Source organism: Anomaloglossus baeobatrachus, chromosome 11, assembly GCF_048569485.1.
Source record: "Anomaloglossus baeobatrachus isolate aAnoBae1 chromosome 11, aAnoBae1.hap1, whole genome shotgun sequence".
NCBI lineage: Eukaryota > Metazoa > Chordata > Amphibia > Anura > Aromobatidae > Anomaloglossus > Anomaloglossus baeobatrachus.
Window position 1 is genome coordinate 123,641,926 of NC_134363.1, and position 24,123 is coordinate 123,666,048.

The 24,123-nt window shown below is 44.7% G+C and overlaps 1 protein-coding gene across 2 annotated transcripts in view; it reads right to left on the bottom strand.

Moving 5' to 3' along the window:
- Positions 1-902: 902 nt before the first annotated feature.
- Positions 903-24,123, bottom strand: part of MMEL1 (membrane metalloendopeptidase like 1) — a 450,309-nt gene continuing 427,088 nt past the window's right edge. For both annotated transcript variants that reach the window (XM_075329400.1, XM_075329399.1), the window contains exons 18-23: positions 17,405-17,524; positions 14,999-15,132; positions 13,270-13,335; positions 12,629-12,724; positions 8,319-8,395; positions 903-1,413 (exon numbers count right to left, since the gene is read on the bottom strand). In XM_075329400.1, coding sequence (XP_075185515.1) covers positions 1,314-1,413; positions 8,319-8,395; positions 12,629-12,724; positions 13,270-13,335; positions 14,999-15,132; positions 17,405-17,524 — 593 coding nt within the window. In that variant the 3' untranslated portion in view covers positions 903-1,313. The remainder of the gene's footprint in view (positions 1,414-8,318; positions 8,396-12,628; positions 12,725-13,269; positions 13,336-14,998; positions 15,133-17,404; positions 17,525-24,123) is intronic.

Sequence of the window (24,123 nt, forward strand, 5' to 3'; positions counted from 1 at the left end):
GACGACACGTAGCACAATTATGTAGATTTAAATTTATATATATATTTATATATATATACTTTTATTTTTTTCTTTAACAAAATTACATAGCCTCTGTATATAGTTCTCTAAAACTAATCACTTTCAAGCAACCATCTGATGTGTGAAAATGACAAGTTCTGAATTTTTAATAGTTTCTGTAAAAAAATAATGAGCTTTGCGTAGATTTTTAGATAACACTTGGCTGGCTGACGCCATTATTTAGTCTATATATATATATTTATATCATGTCATCTATGTGTTCATTGACGATCCGCATTAAACATACTTGCCAACACGCCTTAAAAATTGTGTAATAAATGGGGGTAAATGGTAATTTGCAGTAAAACTGGGTATTTCTGTTTTATTTGGGTCCCTATAGAATAGTTTGGAAATGTCCAGTGATTTGGGGTTCATATAACATTACTGTTCTCCAGCAAAAATCTAACGTGAGTCAATGCTGAAGGAAATATTCCTAATTCTATAATTCCAGACTTTTTTAGCATGGACTCCATTTTCAGTTTCCGCTATGGTATAGAAACGCGTTTGCAAAGCTTATGCGCTTTGTGCCGATTTTTACAAAAAAAGTTACAATTGGGGTTTGCGTGATTTGACATTGTTTCTAATAAAAAAATAGTAATAGTTATGAAAAATTTTATTGAAAAACAGCTATGCAGTGATAGAATAAAATACGCTACCTATAGGCCACAGAAGGGTATGATGACAATACCAGGAAGTAGCTTAAATTATGTGTTTCATATACTAAGGGACAACCTTACACATGGGGAGTTGGGAAAACAGTTCATTTTGCCGTTGTAATTTTCCCATTAATATTTTTGGGGGACGATCTTACACATGGGGAGTTGATCAAAGTTAATTTTGCCTTATTAATTTCTTTTTTTTTTTTTTTTTAATGTTTTTGAAAAAGTGAAATGAGAGCAGCACAGACATACAACATAATATCAAAAGCCAAGTTAACTTGAGAAAAAAAATACATCTTCTTGGAACTAGTCTTTGAAACCTGACAGCAGAATTATTTTTTTTATAACAGTCAAGCCAATAAAACAGTCTTTTCTATCATAACTTTCTCCATGCGACACATGGCATAAAACTCTACACTTGAGTTTGTGTTATGGAAACCCTAAACCAGTATGCCTGCCGCCTCGCTTGTCCCTGACTTGCTACACACACCATGGCTCCGACCTAATCAGAGGGAAATACCAAGCACATCATTGGCAAAATGTATAAGCCAGCCCAGTAAACATTTTTAGGTTGCGTTTTGAAAGATCTTCAGACTACCAAACTCGGCATCGTTCTACAGGGTGCATTGTGGTGCCTTTCTTGCAGTTAAATTCTTCGGAGAAAGCTTCAAAGTTTTGTAGGGATCCCATCACCCTGGAATGAGAACATGAATTACAAATGAGAATGGATTAAGGAATTGTTCAATCCTGAGGGCCATGATCAACATGGGCTAAAAAACACACCAAAACAAAACGGTACTCACTGCTAGAGATGAGAAAATGTATTCTACTGGAATTGATTACTCTTCAAATTCCACCCCCTACTCCTAATTTTTTTTCAGAATTTCTTTAGAATTTGTTTTGCAACTGCCATTTTGATAAACCCTATTAGGTAGGGCAAAAGAGTAAAAAATAAAATAATATTTCCCTCATCTACAGCCCGATGTCCTCCACACCTCTTCTTTTCACCTTTCCCCATCGCAAGCATCATCTTCAGCCTACTTTACTCTATGCCATGGCTTGCATCACTGACTGGACATCTGATGTCACTGCCTACTGTGCCATCTTGACATACGTTGTGAAATCATGACATTGTAACGGGTGCCAGGGGGGTCTCGGGGGATGTAGTCGTGGCCCCTTGCTTGGTCGGACTTACCCCTGGCTCCGCCGTCACTATTGGACCGGGAGATGGTGTGGTGGGGCAGAGTGTGGTGGTGCATATGTCGTTGGCTGTACAAACACTCTTCAGACATGTTCCAGTGAAAACAGAAGGCATTTTATTGATTCCAACTTCTCCACAATAAAACAACACCGGCAGTAGTAGATGACTTTACACTTCTTCTTGCTAGGGGGAAAACCTGTCCTGACGTCTCCTCCAGTGGGGATGTGCCCGGCTAATCCACTTCACCTGGCTCCCACTAACGGTTACACACAGACCGGACCCACACCGGTACTGCTTCACACTTGAGGTTCCGTCTTCTCCTTTTCTCTCCGGCTTTCCTATTCACCCAGCTCCCACACTCTGCCCCTTCTGCTTTCTCTCCCGTCCTGAACACAACTGCTCTCCCTGGCCCCCACCTTTTTCTAACAACTTTTCTCCTCCCTCCCCTTTCTGCTCTGTTTCTGTGGTGACAGCCGTCCCACCCGGCCACTAGGGGAACCACCTACTAAGCACAGTGTATAATCAATAAAACATTTTTATTAAATGACATTAACATTCCGGGATAACTGTAACCTCTTTGTAAGGGGTCTGCCCACCCCTTACATACCTCCCCTCTTTAAGCCTAAGCCTCCCGGCAAGGCATAAATCTAAAACCCCATTTAAAACAAACAAAGTCATTTTAATAAAACTTCAAACATGTTCACCTTAGGGCACCCGCAAGGGGCACACCAGTCCAGCGCCCGGAGTCCCTCCTGGGAGCTCCCGGTCTTAGTCGGTAACGTGCCCGGAGGCTTACAGTAAGCACTCCCGGTCTTTGTAGATTTTCTGCCCGGAGGCTTTTGCAGCACTCCCGGTCTTAGACGGCAGAAGCACAAACTAACAAAGTTTCTTGTAACCACACGGAGGGAACCTCTGGCTCAGTCCAGCATCAGGCTCCTTCCGGGCTTAGCATCTTGAACCGGTTGCAAACAGGAAAACTTTTCCGGCTCTGAACAATGCCGGTATTCAACATAAACAGGTCCACTCTTTTCCCGGTCTCGACAGTTCACTCAGGGTGATAGGCACGCTGCCATTCGAATGCCTCGCTCCGGGGACCAGCCATCATTTCGCGGGCCACGGTCTCGGGCAGCAACCTCTCCTGTACCGGGTCAGGTTCTGGTGATGGAGACTTCCGTTGAAGCTGAGGCGACGGCTGCACTGGGTCCCAAAAGAAACCCCACTCGTCCTTTTCTAGCTCCCGGGCGTATGGTTCTTCCGGGGCCGGAACTGGTACGTGGGTTGAAGATCCCACCGCGGCTGGCGGGGGTATCTCCGGGCACGGGTATGGGGTACCCAGGGGTCTGTCTCCCGACGGCAGCTGTGCCTTGTAGGTGCCTCGGACTTCGGTCGAGGTCTCACCGGTCGCGGCATCCCAGGTAGTGACCCAGGTTACTTTCGTGGGCCGCTCCGGTCCTCCTGGCACAGCCGGTAGAGTAAGGGTAAGTCCTTCTGCGGCCGCAGTCTGCTTCGGCCGTCCTCTCCCCCGGCTGATTTCTACCAGCGCGCCCCCTGTAGCATGCTGTTTTCTCGAGTTCTCCATCTCGTCTTCAGTCAGCGTCTCTGATAATGGCGGCGGGGTCAGTGGAGATGCTGGAGGAAGTGGAGGCGGGCCTACTTTTCCCGCTCTTGGGTATACTCCACCCCCAGTCTCACACATCAGATCGACCCCTCCGCGGCGGTTCTTCTTTTTCGTCAAAACACCGCCCACTTCACATATCTTCTTCTTTTTCGCCCTGGGACCAGCACCTCCCCTCTTTGGGCGGAGTACTCCGAACTTCTTTTTCGGCACCGGCCAGCCCCAGGCTCTTCTTTTGGCGCCAATTCTTCCCGCGCTTTCTACGTCCTTGAAGACGACGGCCATCTTGCCGCCATCTTGTGCCCGGTCCAACGCCTCAGGCACTACTTCTTCCCACCAAGGGATCGGGAACATTCGCATATAGTCCGGATCCTGTGCCCTAGGCACCACTTGGTCTCCATCTTCTTGGATCGGGGCCCCTTGCATACGATCTGGATCCTGCCGACTACGCCACATGTAACGGGGTGCCAGGGGGGTCTCGGGGGATGTAGTCGTGGCCCCTTGCTTGGTCGGACTTACCCCTGGCTCCGCCGTCACTATTGGACCGGGAGATGGTGTGGTGGGGCAGAGTGTGGTGGTGCATATGTTGTTGGCTGTACAAACACTCTTCAGGCATGTTCCAGTGAAAACAGAAGGCATTTTATTGATTCCAACTTCTCCACAATAAAACAACACCGGCAGTAGTAGATGACTTTACACTTCTTCTTGCTAGGGGGAAAACCTGTCCTGACGTCTCCTCCAGTGGGGATGTGCCCGGCTAATCCACTTCACCTGGCTCCCACTAACGGTTACACACAGACCGGACCCACACCGGTACTGCTTCGCACTTGAGGTTCCGTCTTCTCCTTTTCTCTCCGGCTTTCCTATTCACCCAGCTCCCACACTCTGCCCCTTCTGCTTTCTCTCCCGTCCTGAACACAACTGCTCTCCCTGGCCCCCACCTTTTTCTAACAACTTTTCTCCTCCCTCCCCTTTCTGCTCTGTTTCTGTGGTGACAGCCGTCCCACCCGGCCACTAGGGGAACCACCTACTAAACACAGTGTATAATCAATAAAACATTTTTATTAAATGACATTAACATTCCGGGATAACTGTAACCTCTTTGTAAGGGGTCTGCCCACCCCTTACAACATTGTCAGGAACTAAGGGGATATACAGATTGTTTAACATGCACCTTAATATCACTATTGTTGTCAGAGGCCTAGTCAGTGCTGGAGACCTGACATAAAGTGAAGAAGGCCAAAGAGGAGATGGGGAGAGCAGAAAGAAGAGGCACAATGGACCAAATGGGCTGCGGGAGCGGCAAAACAGGTAAGAGGTGAGATGAGTATTATTATAATTTTTTTACATTTTACGTTAAATCACCACTCCAGAGATTTTTAGTGCATTGCTGAAGTGGTGTTTCTAACAAAGGTCCCTGACCCTAGTGTTATACTTACCCGCTGCCGTCTTCACCGTCAGAAGTTGTGGCTGAAGATGGCACGACGGGACCAGAGCGCCGCCGATAAAAGGTGAAGATGGCAGCGGACAAGATTATTACTAGTAGCACGGACTTTAGATTAGTATCACCACACCACTGGAAAGTCAAACAAAAGCTGGAGTGGTTCTTCAAGAAGAGACCTCAGAGCAAAATAATAACTTTGCATTGAATAACTTTGATGCAATCAAATTTCCCTGTTAAAACTTCTAAGGCTAGGTTCGCACACTGCGTCTTTTTGACGCTGCGTTTTTGGCCACTAAAAACGCACAAAAACGCACCTGCGTCGAAAAAACGCATAAAAAAACGCATGCGTTTTTGCCGCGATTTGGTGCGTTTTTGGCTGCGTTTTTGGCTGCGTTTTGCTGCGTTTTTGATCTCTGCGTTTTGCTGCGTTTTTCCAATGCATTGCATGGGGGGAAAACGCAGAAAAACGCAGGAAAGAACTGACATGTCCATTTTTTTTTTTTAACTCAAAAACGCAGGTAAAAAAAACCAGATGTATGCGGACAGCAAAAATGAAAACTCCTACACTTTGCTGGGGAAGCAAAGTCCTGCAGTAAAAAAAACAGATGTGTGCGGACAGCAAAAATGAAAACTCATAGACTTTGCTGGGGAAGCAAAGTCCTGCAGTTTTGAGGCCAAAAACGCACCCGAAAAACGCGCAAAAACGCCGCGAAAAACGCACTGTGCACACATAGCCTTAAATTCGCTTGATTTGCTGTTTTTTTCCTCATAAGGCTAGGTTCGCACACTGCGTCTTTTTGACGCTGCGTTTTTGTGCGTTTTTGGCTGCTAAAAACGCACAAAAACGCACCTGCGTCGAAAAAACGCATCAAAAAACGCATGCGTTTTTGCCGCAATTTGGTGCGTTTTTGGCTGCGTTTTGCTGCATTTTTGATCTCTGCGTTTTGCTGCGTCAAATGCATTGCATGGGCGGAAAACGCAGAAAACGCAGGAAAGGACTGACAGGTCCATTTTTTTTTTTTTACTCACAAACGCAGGTAAAAAAACCAGATGTATGCGGACAGCAAAAATGAAAACTCCTACACTTTGCTGGGGAAGCAAAGTCCTGCAGTTTTGAGGCCAAAAACGCACCCGAAAAACGCGCAAAAACGCCGCGAAAAACGCACTGTGCGCACATAGCCTAAGGATGACGAATTAAGTAGATAAAAGATAGAGGAAAATGTGAACGAAGAAAGGAAAAACTCAATTAGTTGGAAAGGAAGCAAGAAGAAAACAAATAGTAGAATAGAGATTGATGAAAAAAGTAAAGAACAATAATTAAGGGTAGAGAAAAAAAAAGAAAAGTAGAGGAATTAGAAGGAAGAGATGGATAAGTAGGATTAAAATGAAAAATAGTATTTAATACAAACATTAGCAAAGAAAAAATATGTAAACAAGGCAAGAGTATAAAAGGTTAAGCAGAGACTATATGGAAAAGACACAAAAGATTAAAGGGGACTTTACACACAGCGACATCGCTAGCGATACCGCTAGCTAGCGTACCCACCCCTGTCAGTTGTGCGTCACGGGCAAATCGCTGCCCGTGGCGCACAACATCGCTAGGAACGGTCACACGTACTTGCCTTCCTAGCGACATCATTCTTGCCGACAAACCGCCTCCTTTCTAAAGGGGCGGTCCATGCGACGTCACAGCGGTGTCACTAAGCGGCCGCCCAATTGAAGTGGAGGGGCGGAGATGAGCGACCGTAACATCCCGCCCACCTCCTTCCTTTCTCATTGCCGGCGGCCGCAGGTACGGTTATGTTCCTCGTTCCGGCGGTGTCACACATAGAAAAAACCAAGGAGAAAAATTGTATGAAAAATACCCTGAATATAAATAAATAAATTGCAAGTGCTTAATAACAGGGTACTTAGTGTATACATTTTTGCAAAAAGGTAAAAAGCTGTCTCACCTCGTCACGGTGTACCCATCTGAGACAGTCCCTAACCTACTGAAGTTAAAAACATTATCATTACCTTTTTGCAAAAATGTATACACTAAGTACCCTGTTATTAAGCACTTGCAATTTATTTATTTATATTCAGGGTATTTTTCATACAATTTTTCTCCTTGGTTTTTTCTATTCTTAAGGCTGCAATTCACATGCTTAATGTTGCATGTTTACTGAACATTGTTTCAGCTCAGGTTTTTGTGTTTTTTGGGTGTCACACATAGCGATGTGTGCTGCCACAGGAACGACGAACAACATCATACCTGCAGCAGCAACGATGTTTGAGATTAGAACGACATGTCAATGATCAACGACATGGTGAGTATTTTGTGATTCTTAATGGATGTTCGTGCGTTTCACAAGTAACGACGTCGCTAACGAGGCCGGATGTGCGTCACGAATTCCGTGACCCCAACGACATCTCGTTAGCGATGTCGTTGCGTGTAAAGTGGTCTTAAGACTAAGTAGAATAAAAAAGAGAAAGTAAAAGCAAAGAAATATAAACAAAAGAAGAAGAGGCAAAGAAAGAGAAGAAGGAGAAGACAGAAAGACAGAGAAATATAGAATACAAGAAAGACCACAAAGAATCACTAAAAGAAGAAAAGAAGGGTGAAAAGAAAGAAGAATAGAAGGAAACAAAAAGGATCAAGTAACAAAAAGCATCAAGAAACAACAGACAGATCACATAAAGAAGGAAGGAGGAATAAAACACCTGACTGGCACACACTTAAGGCTGCTTTACACCAGACAATCTATTGTGCGATAGATCGTCGGGGTCACGGTTTTTGTGACGCACATCCGGCATCGCTGGCGATGCCGGCCTGTGTGACACCTCCTAGCGACGCAGTATCGCTCACAAATCGTGAGTCATGTACTGCTCGCTAGGTTCCATAATATCGTTTAATTTAGTAGTTCATCGTTTCCGGGGTAGCACACGCCGCTCCGTGTGACACCCCGGGAACGATGAACAGCAGCTCACCTGCGTCACGCGGCCGCCGCCGGCTATGAGAAGGAAGGAGGTGGGCGGGATATTTACGTCCCGCTCATCTCCGCCCCTCCGCTTCCATTGGCCGGCGGCCGTGTGACGTCGCTGTGACGCCAAACGTCCCTCCCATTCCAGGAAGTGGACGTTCGCCGCCCACAGCGAGGTCGCACGAGAGGTAAGTATGTGTGACGGGGGCTACCGACTTTGTGCGCCACGGGCAGCGATTTGCCCATGACGCAAAAAGGACGGGGGCGGGTACGATCGATTGTGAAATTGCACAATCGGTCGTACCGTGTAAAGCAGCCTTTAGTCACATACCTAACAATTTTATAATGAGTAAGGGTATTAGGAAATACAGCTCACCTGTACTTAAATGGACTGTGCACATCGGTCTTTATTGAGTGCCTGGCGTACTCTGGTCGATAAGATCCACACCATACCTGCATGTACAAGACATTTTATAGGAGGCCAAGCTCTTTCCGTTTACTACAGTACAGTTACTAAATTACTACACTGCCTAGTAATGTGGAATACATATTACAAACCCATTATGCCAAAAATATTTCTAAGTAAATAATTAAAATTGGACATAAAAGCCCTTTCTGCTAATAGGTATCATATTCTACCAAAGTCCCAACAAAAAAACCTCCTGAAGCAGCTGTAGGCAAAACATACGTCGGGGCAGTAGGCAGTGTGCTCTAAGTTACTAGGTCATATTTATTATGGCGTACCCTGGTGGATAATTCTGGTATTGAACTTTGGCACTTTATTTCATATATTAAATGTTGGATTTGCTGGTTTCTGTTTGTCATCTTTTGTATTAGAATACTATGGGCACTTGACACGACATGTTGGGGAGATATGTATCACAGAGGTGTTTTTTCTCTGTGATATAAGCATGGAAGCTAGCTCCAGTACGTAAAATACTGAGAGGGTTAATAGGGGTGACAAGGGCCAGGTTTACGAGCAGTTAGAGAGATGGTTGGGACTGGCTGCTCACATATCCCCAACTCGTGGAGTGGTATAGTGGACATAAGAAAGTCCAGGTGGGTTTATTAGTCGGTCTGTGTTTTGAGGTAAGAAGACCTCTTGTGAAATGTCTCCATTTTTGCACTTGTTTGTTGAACTTAGAGTAGTGCCTTGGTTAGAACTGTGTATTCTGTTGTCATGAAAAGAAAGTCTGTTTATTTCTCTGTTTCATGGCTCACTTTATGGAATCTTAATTTTTGTTTAAAGTCACCACCCATGTCTACCTCAAACACTGCCATCTGAGCCGTATCTCTACAATCCCTATGCCATTGCTATAATTGTTACCATTTGAACAGTGTTATATTGGCTATTATTGACTTTGTGGGTTTCTGTCCGTACAATCATATGAATTGTTTAGTTTTGCAAGCACTGTAACCCCCATTGTTTTACTACCACTTATGTGATTATTATGTATATTTGTTTTAATGCATATTTTATGCCATAAGGTGACACGCCATTGACCCCATTGCTTTTTGTTGTTTTTAATAGGGTTTGTTTTATTTTGTCTTCAGACGTGCAAATAATAAAACTTGTTCAATAAAGTTTCTTTATTTATATATAAAATTTAGGGGTTATGTAGTTATTGATTAGTTCTATTTTGTGAGTCACATATAGTTATATAAGTATTTCCAAGTAATATGTAACAATATCCTATATTATACTAACAGTACTGCCTAGTAATATGGAATACGTAGCAATATCCTATATTATACTAACAGTACTGCCTAGTAATATGGAATAAGTAGCAATATCCCATATTATACTAACAGTACTGCCTAGTAATATGGAATACGTAGCAATATCCTATATTATACTAACAGTACTGCCTTGTAATATGGAATACGTAGCAATATCCTATATTATACTAACAGTACTGCCTAGTAATATGGAATACGTAGCAATATCCTATATTATACTAACAGTACTGCCTAGTAATATGGAATACGTAGCAATATCCTATATTATACTAACAGTACTGCCTAGTAATATGGAATAAGTAGCAATATCCCATATTATACTAACAGTACTGCCTATTAATATGGAATACGTAGCAATATCCTATATTATTCTAACAGTACTGCCTAGTAATATAGAATACGTAGCAATATCCTATATTATACTAACAGTACTGCCTAGTAATATGGAATACGTAGCAATATCCTATATTATACTAACAGTACTGCCTAGTAATATGGAATAAGTAGCAATACCCCATATTATACTAACAGTACTGCCTAGTAATATGGAATACGTAGCAATATCCTATATTATACTAACAGTACTGCCTAGTAATATGGAATAAGTAGCAATACCCCATATTATACTAACAGTACTGCCTAGTAATATGGATAAGTAAAAATAACCCATACTGTGTTGTCATGAAAATAAGACCTACCCTGAAAATAAGCCCAAGAATGATTTTACAGGATTTTTGGAGTATGCTTGAGATATATAAACCCTAATCCAAAAATAAGCCATAGTTACAGTAAGGGACGGTGTAGGGGGATGGTAAACTGCACAATTTCTCAGGTCCCCCACTCTGTTATGGACCCCAGCAGTTGTATTCCAAGGTTAAGATGAATAAGAAGCTTTGGTGACTTCACAGTCATGTGACCATGAGCTAACCAAAGGTCTTTTAATTGCAGGAGTATAAAAGAACTGAACAGGAGACAGGCTGGTATGCAGGATTGGCATTAGGGGGAAGGGAGAGCAAACTGGGCAATTTCACATGAAATTATACCAACAGTACTACCTAGTAATAAGGAAAAGGTAACAATACTCAATTATTGTAACAACAGTACTGCGTAGTAATGTGGAATAAGAAGAGATAATGTATATCATAACAACAGCACTGCCTAGTAATATACAATAGGTAAAAGTAACCCATATTATACCAGAAGTACTGCCTAGTAGAGAAGGGCAAACCTGTAAAGTTCACACTGCTTCCGGGTCTGCTGATTAACTCTCATTAATATGCACTTCTTTTCCGCTCATGCTCTGTGACAGCGTCAGAGATTGATTCCAGTCAGACTGCCAGCAAGTTGGTGTCTGTGATTGGTTGAGTGTACAAATAAATAAATAATTAAAATGGTGTAGGGTCCTCCGTATATTGATACCCAGGGTAGATAAAGAAGATGGCTAGAGGCTGCAGCCCCAAGCTATGTGTGTTATCTTAGCTGTGTATCAAAGTATGAGCGACCCCATGCAGCTTTTTTTAATTACTTAAAAAATTTAAAAAAACGGCATGCAGTCCCCCCAATTTTGATACCCAGCCAAGACAAAGTGGCTAGTATTCTCAGGCTGGGGAGGACAATGGTTATTGGGCCCTCCCCAGCCTAAAAATAGCTGCCCAGAGCCACTCAAGAATTATCACATTAATTAGATGTGCCAATCCTGGCACTTTTCTCAGCTCACCCGGATTGCTATTTTTAGGCTGAGGAGGGCCCATTATCCAGGGGCCTCCCCAGCCTGAGAGTACCAGCCCCCAGCTGTCTGCTTTATCTTTGCTGATATCAAAATCGGGGGGAGTGATGTTCCGCAAGCTGGAATTTTAAATCTTTTATTTCAATAACTAAAAAAAAAGACGCGTGGGGTCCCAAATATTTTGATACACAGCCAAGATAACACTTATAGCTGGGGCAGCTACACCATTTTTTCCAATTATTTACTTTACACTCCACAACCAATCACAGATCCTACTCCACACTGATGAGGGGCAATACCCTGAAACAGCTGTCTGTGGATGGATATCTGGCCTTGGTAATTCCCTTGTCATATCTTTAAACTCGTCAAAGAGTTGGATATTGACTAAAAGGGCCACTTAATATGGTGGTTATGGTGGTTTCCTGAAAAGAGCCATTCCTTGGCTAGGTCCTTCCCGGAGGGATATCTCGCTAGTTTTCTGTGTTGAGACTCCTAACAGAGGCTCCACTGACTTTTTTGATTTGCATATTTCCCTTGGGGCAATGCACCTAGGATTTCACTGTCTTGTGCGCCCTTGTTGGCTGCTGGCAGTGTTCTCTCTGGCTGGTCTCCCCAAGATCTGTGATTGTTTTTTCTTGTTAATCACAGATGCCGACATGCCGGCAGTCTGACTGCAATCAGTTAAAGAGGGTGGGCGGGGAAAGCAGTGTATATTCATTAGAGTTAATGAGCAGTCCTGGAAGCAGTGTGACAGCCACGCGGGAGACTCGGTAAGTTTAACTGTCCTGCTCTAATCCCCATTTTGCTTCCTTTTGTAGCCACCTAGCCCTTACTAACACCATTTTATAGCACTAAAGTTTGGGTCTAGTAATATGGAATAAGTAAAAATAACCCATGTTATACCAGCAGTACTGCCTGGTAATATAGAATAATTAAAAGTAGCCCATATATAGAAACACTACTGCCTGGTAATATGGAATAAGTGACAATACCCTATGTTATACCAACAGTACTGGGTGGTAATATAGAACAAGTATTCATATTCTAGTACCAGTACTATCTGTAAATATAGAACAGACATCAGTATTATACTAACAGCACTCTCTAGTAATTTGGTATAAGTATCTCTAGTTAATGCTGTGCTAATTCTTCTTCACTATATGAAAAATATCTTTACTCTGCATTCTAAAAGTTCAACAAAACGTCTACGTAGAGTTCACCTGTGCAAAATTCAGGAAAAAGAGCTGCTTGTGCGTCAGGTCCAGTCCAGGGAGCCTGGGCTCTTTGCCGTGTCTCTCCACCCATTTCAGATATGCCTATAAGTCACCAAAAGACAACTAAACCATTATTATCAAATCTCAGGACTCAGGAATCAGCATTTTATGTATCAATGGCCATCAGTAGACATTTGTTAGCTTTCGGGGGGCAGTGGATGGACTTGACCTCCCTTTTTCCACATGCCGGTGTTATAGATGAGCATTGCCTGTGTGTGGGGGACAGCTTGTTTTGTACTGGGGCCTAAGAGCTTCACGTAATACCTTTGCCCTATATAATAAGTCTTTAATATACAAAGGAGAGAGAAGACTCTCGCAGGAGACCCAACTGCTGATAAAATTAAATTAAAATAATGAAAAAGACCGGGATAAAGAGAGAGCCGAGCTCGGCGGCTGCACAATTAGGCTGATGCTGTAACTAACTCGTCATGAAAGATTGCAGATTTGACCACATTAAATAGTGTGTCGCTTGCTAAACACCGTGAAGAACATTAATTATTGTGACATTTCAATGTCAGAACTTTGTCTACCTCCATCCACTTCCACCGGCAATAACAGGGTTGAAAAAAAATCTCATCATAGTCTACCTTGTAAGCCTGTCGGACTCCGCCATTATCTGCAATATTTTCTCCTAGGGTAATGATACCACTTACCTAAAAAATGAAAAATCATGATTTCAGATAATGTATGCTGTCTACAAAAAAGACTTGTCTTCTCTATCTACAGTCACAAGTTATATGGATGCTATAATAAAAAGTTTCTGGTCAATGAATCAGTAAGCAGATAAATCAGAGATGACACCTCAAATGGACCTACTTGAGCTACTTGGTCCCACCATCAATTAAAGGGGTTGTCCCCTTTTAGATAATTTCAGTTTGTTAAAACATAACCCGCACTATAGTCCTTTTCGCCAGGTCCATCAGCGATTCTCTGCCACTGCATCCAGTGTCTGTCATTGTCTGTGGCACTGACATCATGGCAGCCAATCAGTGAGCTCAGCAACTCTGCGTGTGTAGAGAGACCGCCCCCTTCAGAGCCACTGAATCCACTACTTGTCACACAGTGTTTGGCTCTAAATTCACCAATTGTCATGGCACCATCTGACACTGTTCATACTGCAGAGTCTGACACTCCACACTATGCCTCCTTTTGTGCTTCTGAGTTGCACAGGCAGGCTCGGCCATTGACCAACTGTGTTCTCATTAGTAATCAGGCTTGCAGGACTTAATTTCTGCTAGCCTGCTGGTTACCTTTTGGATCACATGTTGTGGGAGACCTATCACAGTCACTCCATACCTCTTTAAGATGGAGGAGCCTGTCTTCCCATGCCGACTATAGCTTTAGCTACATCGGTCTGTGTGCTGTTGTATCCCAGTACTGCTGGTGATTGTATTGCTCTGTGCATGGTTTTGTGGCGCACTCTTGTTGTCTCATTGTTTCCTCCCTGCTCTTATTTTCCTCATTATCACTTGTTGTCTAATACCTGTGTGTAAGTGTGCTATGTGAACGATATTGGTTTCCCCTGTTTGTTCTAATCTGTGGGTTCTACCACTCCTGGGTGAGTTTGAGGGAGGGGTATTAGACAATTCAGGAGCAGGGTAAGAAAAGCGTCCCAGACATCGTCACCATTAGACGTATCTCTAATATTAGAGACAATTAGGGCCCCCCAAGTCAGAGGGCCAGATTTGGAGCCCTGGTCCCTGGTTATCCCATCACACACCATGATACTGATTGACTGCCGTGCTGTGGACATTACTTCATTACCACAGCCAATGCCAGATATCAGGCACAGTGGCGGAGACTGATCAGGGAACCCGAGAAAAGCAAGTACAGTTGGGGCAAAAATTGCTTTAATGGGGACAGTACCTTTAACAAATGAACAAAACATGTTAGATGCATCATGGGTTTGTCAGGGTTCTTAATGATTATCTCCTCAGGGGGCCAAGAATTATTTTTTAGACTTTTTTTCTGTAATATTGAAACTTTTTTAAAAAAAATTCCAGAGAGGGATGGAGTTAGGGAAGAGAGGGAAGGGAGGAAGGGAAGGGAGGTCATATGATGTGAATGGGTCAAAATTTGGAATAAAAATTTTATTTTTAATCACATTTCTTTAAAAAATTACTTGTTTATATATCAAACCAATTACTAGTCCTGAGAAAACAATAGTTGGCCAGTGAAAGAGAGATGTAAACCTAGATTGGTATACCTAAGATGTGCAGTTATTACTAGACCAAGCTACACACAACAGTCGGGTGAATTAGCTACCTTTGGTTAAAAAATGATGGCATATTTGGCAAAAGAGAACAACGTACTCACATTTTGTCCCCCGGCCAAGTCCCAGGTGTAATTGCCATACTGGTAGACCATGCATCGGGACTGCTCTTTGAAGTGCATCGCAGAGAAGTTGCTCCACCAATCAAACATATTTCCGTCCTTGTCAAAATTCCTTCCTGTTAGAGAACAACCAACACTGAGATTCTGAGGCTATGTGCGCACGTTGCGTATTTGCATGCAGTTACGCTGCGATCTGCACCGCAGCGTAACTGAAGCGTCCTGCATCCCCAGCACAATCTATGGAGATTGTGCAGGGGCCGTGCGCACGTGGCGTATTAGAGCGCAGCATTTCGGCTGCTGCCCGAAGTGCGTGTTCTAAGAAGTGACATGTCACTTTATTCCGTGCGCTCTGCATGCAGGTCCCGCTCTGTCTATGGGAGGGGCTGCACTCAGAGCGCATGGAATCGGCTTTTTTTTTCATTACGGACTCTTTCTGCAGCGATTTGAAGTGCACGTGTGCTGTTCAAATCGCTGCAGAAATTTCTGCAGGGCAGAACGCTACGTGCGCACATAGCCTTACAGATAACTTACAAGATCCTGAGCTTGACCGGTTATAATTATTACGGCTCGTTCACACGTCACTGCTTTTTTTCTTGAATACAAAATATGGTTTGAGTTTCATCAGTGATTTTGATTAGATTTTCATCAGTGTCAGTTTTTATACCATCAGTTTTTGGAGGTTATATAGAGACTTCTCTTATCAGACTGTCAGTGAAAAATGGAGAGCACATGGGTGGCATCTGAGTCCTGTCCAGCTATTTCATGGACCCATAGATTTGCATTAGCGAGTTTGATATATGACGCTGTGTTTTTGTGCAGACCATTCAATCCTTACAAATACACAGACATGTGAACAGTTCCATAGAATATAAGAGGTATCAGTTCTATCTTTGAAAAACATAGATAGTACTCGTATGTGAAATACTGATGTCTGAATGTGCACTAATTTTGAGGAGCAATACGAAAGAGTAAAGCTCCTAAATATCCCCATCTTACTGCTGGACAACCACGATACCAAGATTATAAAGGTAGACCAGATAGTGTACCCATGAATCAAATGACCTAAATGTTTAGTGTCACGAACCGGGGCACGGGGGCTCCTTGTTTGCCTTCTGGAGCAGTTCCTCCCCGTACCCGAAGTCGCTCGGTCCGGTCTTCTGAGCCACGGATGCTGACCAGGACTTTTTGGCTTTCGGACACTGTGTCAAAAAGAGCCTACTGAGCATGTGCGGGATTCCTATGGGTGTTCTGCCACTATCTGAGCATGTCAGTGATGTGGCATTTTCCTATTGGCCACAGTGACATCATCGGTGATGTCATAAGTTCCCATTGGCCGCCGTGACATCATCAGTGATGTGGCACGTCCCCATTGGCCGCCGTGACATCATCGGTGATGTGGCACATTCCTATTGGCCGGTGACGTTATCAGTGATGTGCACATTCTTATTGGCCACCATAACATCATCAGTGATGCGTAGGGCTCCCATTGGCCAAAGGGGCTGGCTACATGTGATTCTTCCAACATGTGGGCGGTACAGAGGTCATAAATAGCCCTGACGCCCACATGGAGGTGCGCACTCGTCTTTGTGCATACTGCTGTACACATCTTAGATAGGGTTAGGCGGCGAAGTCCCACCGAACTGATTGAGGGTCAGGAGGCAGGTTAGAGTGAGGTGTTGCGGTCATATCCATTGACCGAGTTAGGGTCAGTAACTGGCGAAGCTAGGCTCCAGTGATATCGGGCTTGGGCGGCTATGGGACCGGTGGCTAACCGGCCGTACCATATAGCAAGCCGATATAGGAGCAGTACCCTGTACACTCACCACTGCATATACCCTGAGCCCTGCTAGCAGGATACGGCTAGTGTTCTGCTTGTCCGCCCCTATATATACCGTGTATGCTACATATATATTACCTTCCGTGAAGGAACAGAAGTGTAATGCGCCATATAGACTTTGTGAGTTAACAGAGTTCTGTTTATTTACTATAATATTATTTCCTTATCTGATTCTGTTATTTAATAGAGTTCAGTATACTGAATGTATGCTGCAGTATCGTGTGTCTTAGAACTGCATACTGCATACATAGATCCTCTGTGATGGGACAGAGTCTCTTTACATCTGTTGGTACCTCTGTGTGACCTGTAACATAGAGTACCTTAGTTACCGGGTTACTGTTGGGTTTCAGTAGAGCCTTGTGCCACCAGCTGCAGTTCTGCCATCACAGCACGGTGGACCCTGACCACTGGTAGTAGTGTATCTTCATCTATTCCTATACCAGGAGGTCCCCCCGTAACAGTTTAGTGTGTCCATCATGCAGCACATCAGTTGCTTATGCCATACACCTCTGTTATCTCAATGACTAAGGCCAGTTACATTTCATCATTACCATTATCATCAAATCCGTGAGTGATTTCGTGACCAATGACCATACCAATTCCACCAAAGTTCAATGCTTGTGGTTGTTGTTTACTGAAAAATGGAGGCTGAAGGATTCCAGCAGGAAATACTGTAAAAAACATTATATTATAGTTGTTATTATTAGTTGTATTTGATCTAATGATATAAGCAAGTTAGGGAATGGGACATTAAAATTAGGTTAGTCATAAATGACACTATGGTAAACTAACCAAAACTATATGTTAACTCGAGTGTCTGTGCATGGACCTGGAACACGGACTTCTCAGGGAAGTCTGTGTTACTGTTTGGGTTCAGCTACTTGGATAAATAAAAAAGGAAACAAAATGGGGATTTAAGCAGGACATTAATACTTACTGAGTCTCCACGTCGCTTTTCACACTGCTTTCGGGTCCGCTCATTAAACTTTATGAATTATGCACTGTTTCCCCCGCCCACCTTCTGTGAGAGTGTCTGTGATTGGTTGCAGTCAGACTGCCAGCGTCTTTGATTGGTTGCCCTCACACTAGCTGTCTTGGTCCCATAGTGGAGTGGAGAAGTAAATAAATAATGGAAAAAAATTGCATAGGGTCCCCTGCATTTTGATACCCGGCGCAGATAAAGCAGACAGCTGGAGGCAGCAACACCCTGCTGTGTGCGTTATCTTGGCTTTGTGTCAAAATAAAAGGGACCCCATGCGGCTTTTATTAATTAAAGGAAAAAAACAGCATAGGTTCCCTACAATTTTGATACTCAGCCAAGATAAAGCAGACTGCTGAGGCAGTGATTCTCAGACTGGTGAGGCCCATGGTTATTGGGCCCCCCACCCTAAAAACAGCAGCCCGTAGCCTCCCCAGAACTGTCACATCCATTAGGCTCATCCGATTGCCCTGGGCGGTGGCAATCGGGGTGATATAATGACAGCTGTGATTTTTTTAAAAAAAACCCACAGTTGCCATCAAGCCCGAGGTTAGTAATGAGGAGGGGTCTATGAGACTCCCCATTACTAATCGTGTAATTAAAAAGAAATAAACACAAAACACAGAGAGAAACTCTTTATTTAAAAAAAACACACCCTCTTTCTCCAATTTATTAACCCCCCAAAACACCCCTGTAGGTTTGACGTAATCCACATAAGAAATAACGTTTGGAACACCATGCTAAGTCTGAACTAGGTGAAAAACCCTAAAAAATCTTCACTATATAAATAGAAGGGCTGCACACCAGTGACCGTGCAAGGACAATAAATGTAAAGCAGAAACTGCTATATGAATACTGACATGAAAAATACAATAGCTACATGTAAAAATGAAAATATGACATAATCCACAGATACAATGTCCCACGACGATCCCCGCTATGCTACATCTTGAGGTCGCAGTGCACAGTCACATTAGAAAAAGCGACCGAGCACTGCGGTGTTAGGGACAAACTAACAGAGCCGCAGCTTTGAGAACGGTGATATCAGTGAGTTCAAATGAGCTCATAGCTGGTAGTTTCCACAGTACCCTAGTTGTGACCTCAGGCGAGCTCAGTGAACTCACCTCAGTAAACTCTATGAACTCAATGAACTCACTTGAAGTGAATTCAACACCGGATTACCGGCTTAGGCTATGTCCACACATTGAATATTTGGTTGCATAAAATCTGCATCTCCTGGCAGAAAAAAATAATGTGGTTTTGATGTGTTTTTCTTCCAGGAGATACAGATTCTGCAACAAATTTGTGCACGAACCCTTCATTTCCTGGCAAAAAAAATGCATCAAAACTGCATTGTGTTTTTTTGGTGTGTTTTTCTTCCAGGAGAGGCAGATTTGGTGTACAAGTTTGTTGCAGAAATCTGCATCTGCTGAAAGACAAAACGCACCAAAAAGCGCTCTGCGGTTTTGGTGCATTTTTTTTGCCAGGAGATGCAGGTTTGGTGCACAAATTGGTTGCAGAAATCTGTATCTCCTGGAAGAAAAACGCATCAAAACCACAATACTTTTTTCTGCACCAAATCTGCATCTCCTGGCAGAAAAATGCAATCTATTTTTGACGCGGTTTTCTGCTAGGTCATGCGGTGTGGTGCAGAAATTTGTTGCACCAAATTTGCATCTCCTGGCAGAAAAACAAGGGAAAGCTGCATCATGTTTTTTGGTGCATTTTCCTACAAGGAGATGTGTGCCGCCCCGGCGCAGACCGGGGTGCTCGGATCCGGGGTGGTCGTGGCTCGAGGGTTCTGGACCTGGGCTCGGCAAACACTCCGATCCTTGAAAGGGGATTACTTACAAGGGAGAAGTTCGTGATGCCACTGCGAGTTGCGGTAACGGGAGTACCGCCATTGCTGGAAGGAATACCGGGCAGATGGTGTAGAGCAGCAAGGTCTCAGTCCCTCCGCAGGTAGGGAAGGCCCCGGCCTCTGGGGTATTTGGTGGATATTTGGGAGCACAAGGTGCAGGGGAACCAGGGTACTCATTGTGGGTAGTCGTGGTGCTGGATGAGGATTATAAAGCAGACACTCACACTGAAGATAAACCAAAGTCTCTGTGCATCACAGTGACTACGGGGACCCCATCCAGGTGTCTGCTCCCACCGGTGTCACTTGGCAATCCGGAGCCGCCTCCGTGTACAATTTTAGTTGTCTGTTGTGGCCCCTTCGATTGAAGCTGTTGGGGCCTCGCTCACTATATTTAGTGTAGCTGTGCTCTTGATGGCTGGCACTTGGGATTTTTGTGGGCTGTTTTACTGGAAAGCCCTATCCCGCGCGGTGTGCTGTCGCTTTCAATCTCTGAGGTCTTAGGGAAGTTGATAAAGATACTCTCCCTCCCAGGTTAATTATCATGGCGTTGAATCGGCTCCTGACCTAGGGTCCTGTACCCCGTTATGCTCGGTACCGGTCAGTTCTTTTGGATTTCTGATGCCGACAGTCCTCCTAGACTATGTCCGTCGCACCCTTTTCCAATGTCGCTGCCACCGGTCCCCAACTCCTCTGGTCCCGGGCCACCGTCTGCGACCAAACCTCGGTCTAGCTCCCCAGGAGCTCACTGTCCCCAGCTCCTCACTCTTTGAGGGCTCTCACTACTCTCCTCCTTCCTCCCTCCCACCAGTCTGCCTGACCCCTAGGTGGGTGGCCCTATTCCAGCTTGACCAACCCACTGGTGTGTCTGACAGGTCATGATGTGAGGTGTTGATTGGGTTTGTGGTGCTGATGGTAGTGACACTGGTTTCTTAGGAACCTGGAACCATGGGGGGTAGGCACTGCACCCTGGGTGACAGGATGCAGTTCTCTGTAGCACCCCGATATATTCAGGGGCGCCACAGATGCAGATTTGGTGCAAATTTCTGAAACACATTCCTGCACCAAATCAGCATCTAATGGCAGAAAAACAGGTAAAAACTGCATCAAAACCTCGTTATGTGATTTGGTGCATTTTTCTGCCAGGAGATGCAGATTTGGTGCAGCAAATTTCTGCAACAAAACGGAGTCAAAACCAGATCCCATTTTTTAGGAACAAATTTCTACAACAAAACCGCATCTCCTGGCAGAAAAAGTCATCAAAACCGCATTGGGTGTTTTGGAGCATTTTTCTTTCATGAGATGCAGATTTGGTACAGATTTCTGCAAAAAATTCTTCACTAATTCTGCATCAATTGGAAGAAAAATGCATCAAAACCGCATTGAGTTTTTGGTGCATTTCTGCCAGGAAATGCAGATTTTCTGCTAAAAAATATTCAATGTGCACACACAGTCTAAGGCCCCTTTCACACGTCAGTTATTCTGGGACGTTTGTGCTTTTTTTTAAACATACCAGAATCACTGACATACGCAGACCCATTCTAATGAATGGGTCTGCTCACACGTCAGTGATTTGTCACTGCACGTGTCTCCGTGCAGCGTACCCACGTGTGCGTGATTGCTGCACGGAGACATGTCCATTTTTTTCTGGCATCACTGATGTTCCACGGACCACGCAGTGGTGTGGTCCGTGAAACACATGCCAGAAAAAAACGTGCTTTTAAAATAATAAACATTTTAACTCACCCGGCGTCCAGCGATGTCCTCTGCAGCCCGTTCTCCCTGCTCCTTCTGTGCCGGCTGATTACTGTCGCGCATATTCATTATGCGCGACACAGCCGACCCGGAAGCAGCTCCTGCAGGGGTCACCGCCGGCCGGATGCTGCGTCGCGGGAGGATTCAGCACCACGGACAGCGGGAGCGGGTGCAGGTGAGTGAATCTCTAAGTGCAATCACGGGCCATGGAGAACGGCGCCCGGATTGCACTTAGACAACCCACGTGTGCCGTGATTTTCGGCACACGCAGGGACATGTGCGTGTTTTACACGCCAGTGAAAAACGTCTGTGTTTTTCACTGACGTGTGAAACGGGCCTAAACTGGTAAGTCGACATTGAATTAATTAAGTTCACCTCAGATCATTTCATAGACTTTACCTTAGGTGAGTTCACTGAGTTCATTGAGTTCGCCTGAGGTCACAGCTGCCATACCGTGGACCTGCCAGCTGTGACCACAGGGGAACTCACTGATGTCACCGCTCTCCCAGCTGTGGCTCTGTCAATGTGTTCTGCTGGACAAAGTTATTCGTCACGCTTTCTAATCTGATGGTGCACTTCGACCTCAGATGTAACAGAGCTGGGATCATCGTGGGACGTCATGTCTGTGGATAATGTTGATCCTGCAGGGGTGTTTTAGGGGTTAATAAATTGAAGAAAGAGGGTGTTTTTTGTTGTTTTGTGTTTACTTCTTGGGGGGTTTCATAGACCCCTATCCAGGGGTGGGATTCAAATTTGTAACAACAGGTTCTCTGTAAACTCCGCCCATTTGAAAACCACACCCATTCTGTAACCACACCCATTTTGTTAGCCACACCCATTTTCACACACTTTCCTCAACTAAAAAATACAAGTAATTTAAAGTAAAATCTCCTCTCCCTACTATACCGTCACTCTCCTGTCCAGCATCAGTTGTTCCAGTCACTGTCAGTCATATTGTATTAAATGATTTTTCTACAGTTTTTAAAAATTATTACTAAAGGAGCCCTGCTAAAATTGGAATGGGCGACCTTCCCCATACAGATCTCATCCCATTATGGCCTCTTTTCCCCTGTAGATCCCATCCCATTATGGCCTCTTTTCCCCTGCAGATCCCATCCCATTATGGTCTCTTTTCCCCTGCAGATCCCATCCCATTATGGCCTCTTTTCCCCTGCAGATCCCATCCCATTATGGCCTCTTTTCCCCTGCAGATCCCATCCCATTATGGCCTCTTTTCCCCTGCAGATCCCATCCCATTATGGCCTCTTTTCCCCTGCAGATCTCATCCCATTATGGCCTCTTTTCCCCTGCAGATCCCATCCCATATGCTCCTTCTCCCCTGCAGATCTCATCCCTTATGCTCCTTCTCCCCTGCAGATCTCATCCCATATGCTCCTTCTCCCCTGCAGATCTCATCCCATATGCTCCTTCTCCCTTGCAGATCCTGTCCCATATGCTCCTTCTCCCCTGCAGATCTCATCTCATATGCTCCTTCTCCCCTGCAGATCCCATCCCATATGCTCCTTCTCCCCTGCAGATACCATCCCATATGCTCCTTCTCCCCTGCAGTTCTCATCCCATATGCTCCTTCTCCCCTGCAGATCTCGTCCCATATGCTCCTTCTCCCCTGCAGATACCATCCCATATGCTCCTTCTCCCCTGCAGATCTCATCCCATATGCTCCTTCTCCCCTGCAGATCTCATCCCATATGCTCCTTCTCCCTTGCAGATCCTGTCCCATATGCTCCTTCTCCCCTGCAGATCTCATCTCATATGCTCCTTCTCCCCTGCAAATCTCATCCCATATGCTCCTTCTCCCTTGCAGATCTTGTCCCATATGGCCCCTCTCCCCATAGAGTTCCCCTCTTAATGCGGCTCCTCTCCCTGCTCCCCTGTATCTTTGGCTCTGAGCGCTTACCTGCTCCAAGCACCAGCAGGCTTCTCCTCTGCCTTCCATCCTCCGCGGCACTCTGCACACACTGACGCTGACAGACGGCAGTGGGAGGAGCGACCTCCCCACGCTGCCGTGCCATCTCTGCAGCGTCAGCGCGTCTCTGCACGCCCGGTCAGGGAGCTGACAGGCTCCACTGAACCCAGAAGTGCGACGCGGAGGTGCGGGCATTCATTTGTGCTAGTGTCTTAAAGAGACACTAATACAAATGAATGCAGGGAACTGGATCGCCGCATCTCTTTCTTGCCGGTTCTGGGAACCGGCTGCTATTTTAACAACCGGTTCTCCAGAACCGGATAGAACTGGCTGAATCCCACCCCTGCCCCTATCCACTACTGATCCAGGGCTTCGTGGATCACTGCAGGGCATTCAGGATAAGTCTGGTAAAAAGCCATAATTGGCACAATTATGGAGCGGCTGCGGGCTGCTATTTTTAGGCTGGGAATAGCCCAATAACCATGAGAATACTCTCCCCCAGCTGTCTGCTTTATCTTGGCTATGTATCAAAATTATTATTATTAAAATAATTTTTAAAAAGCCGCATGGGCTACATCATATTTTGATACACAGCCAAGATAACGCACATAGCTGGGGGCTGCAGCCTGTAGCTTTCTTCTTTATCTGCGCTGGGTATGAAAATACGGGGGACCCTACACCATTATTTCAAATTATTTATTTTTACACTCCACTTGGGGGACTTAGACAGCTACTGTGGGGGCAACCAATC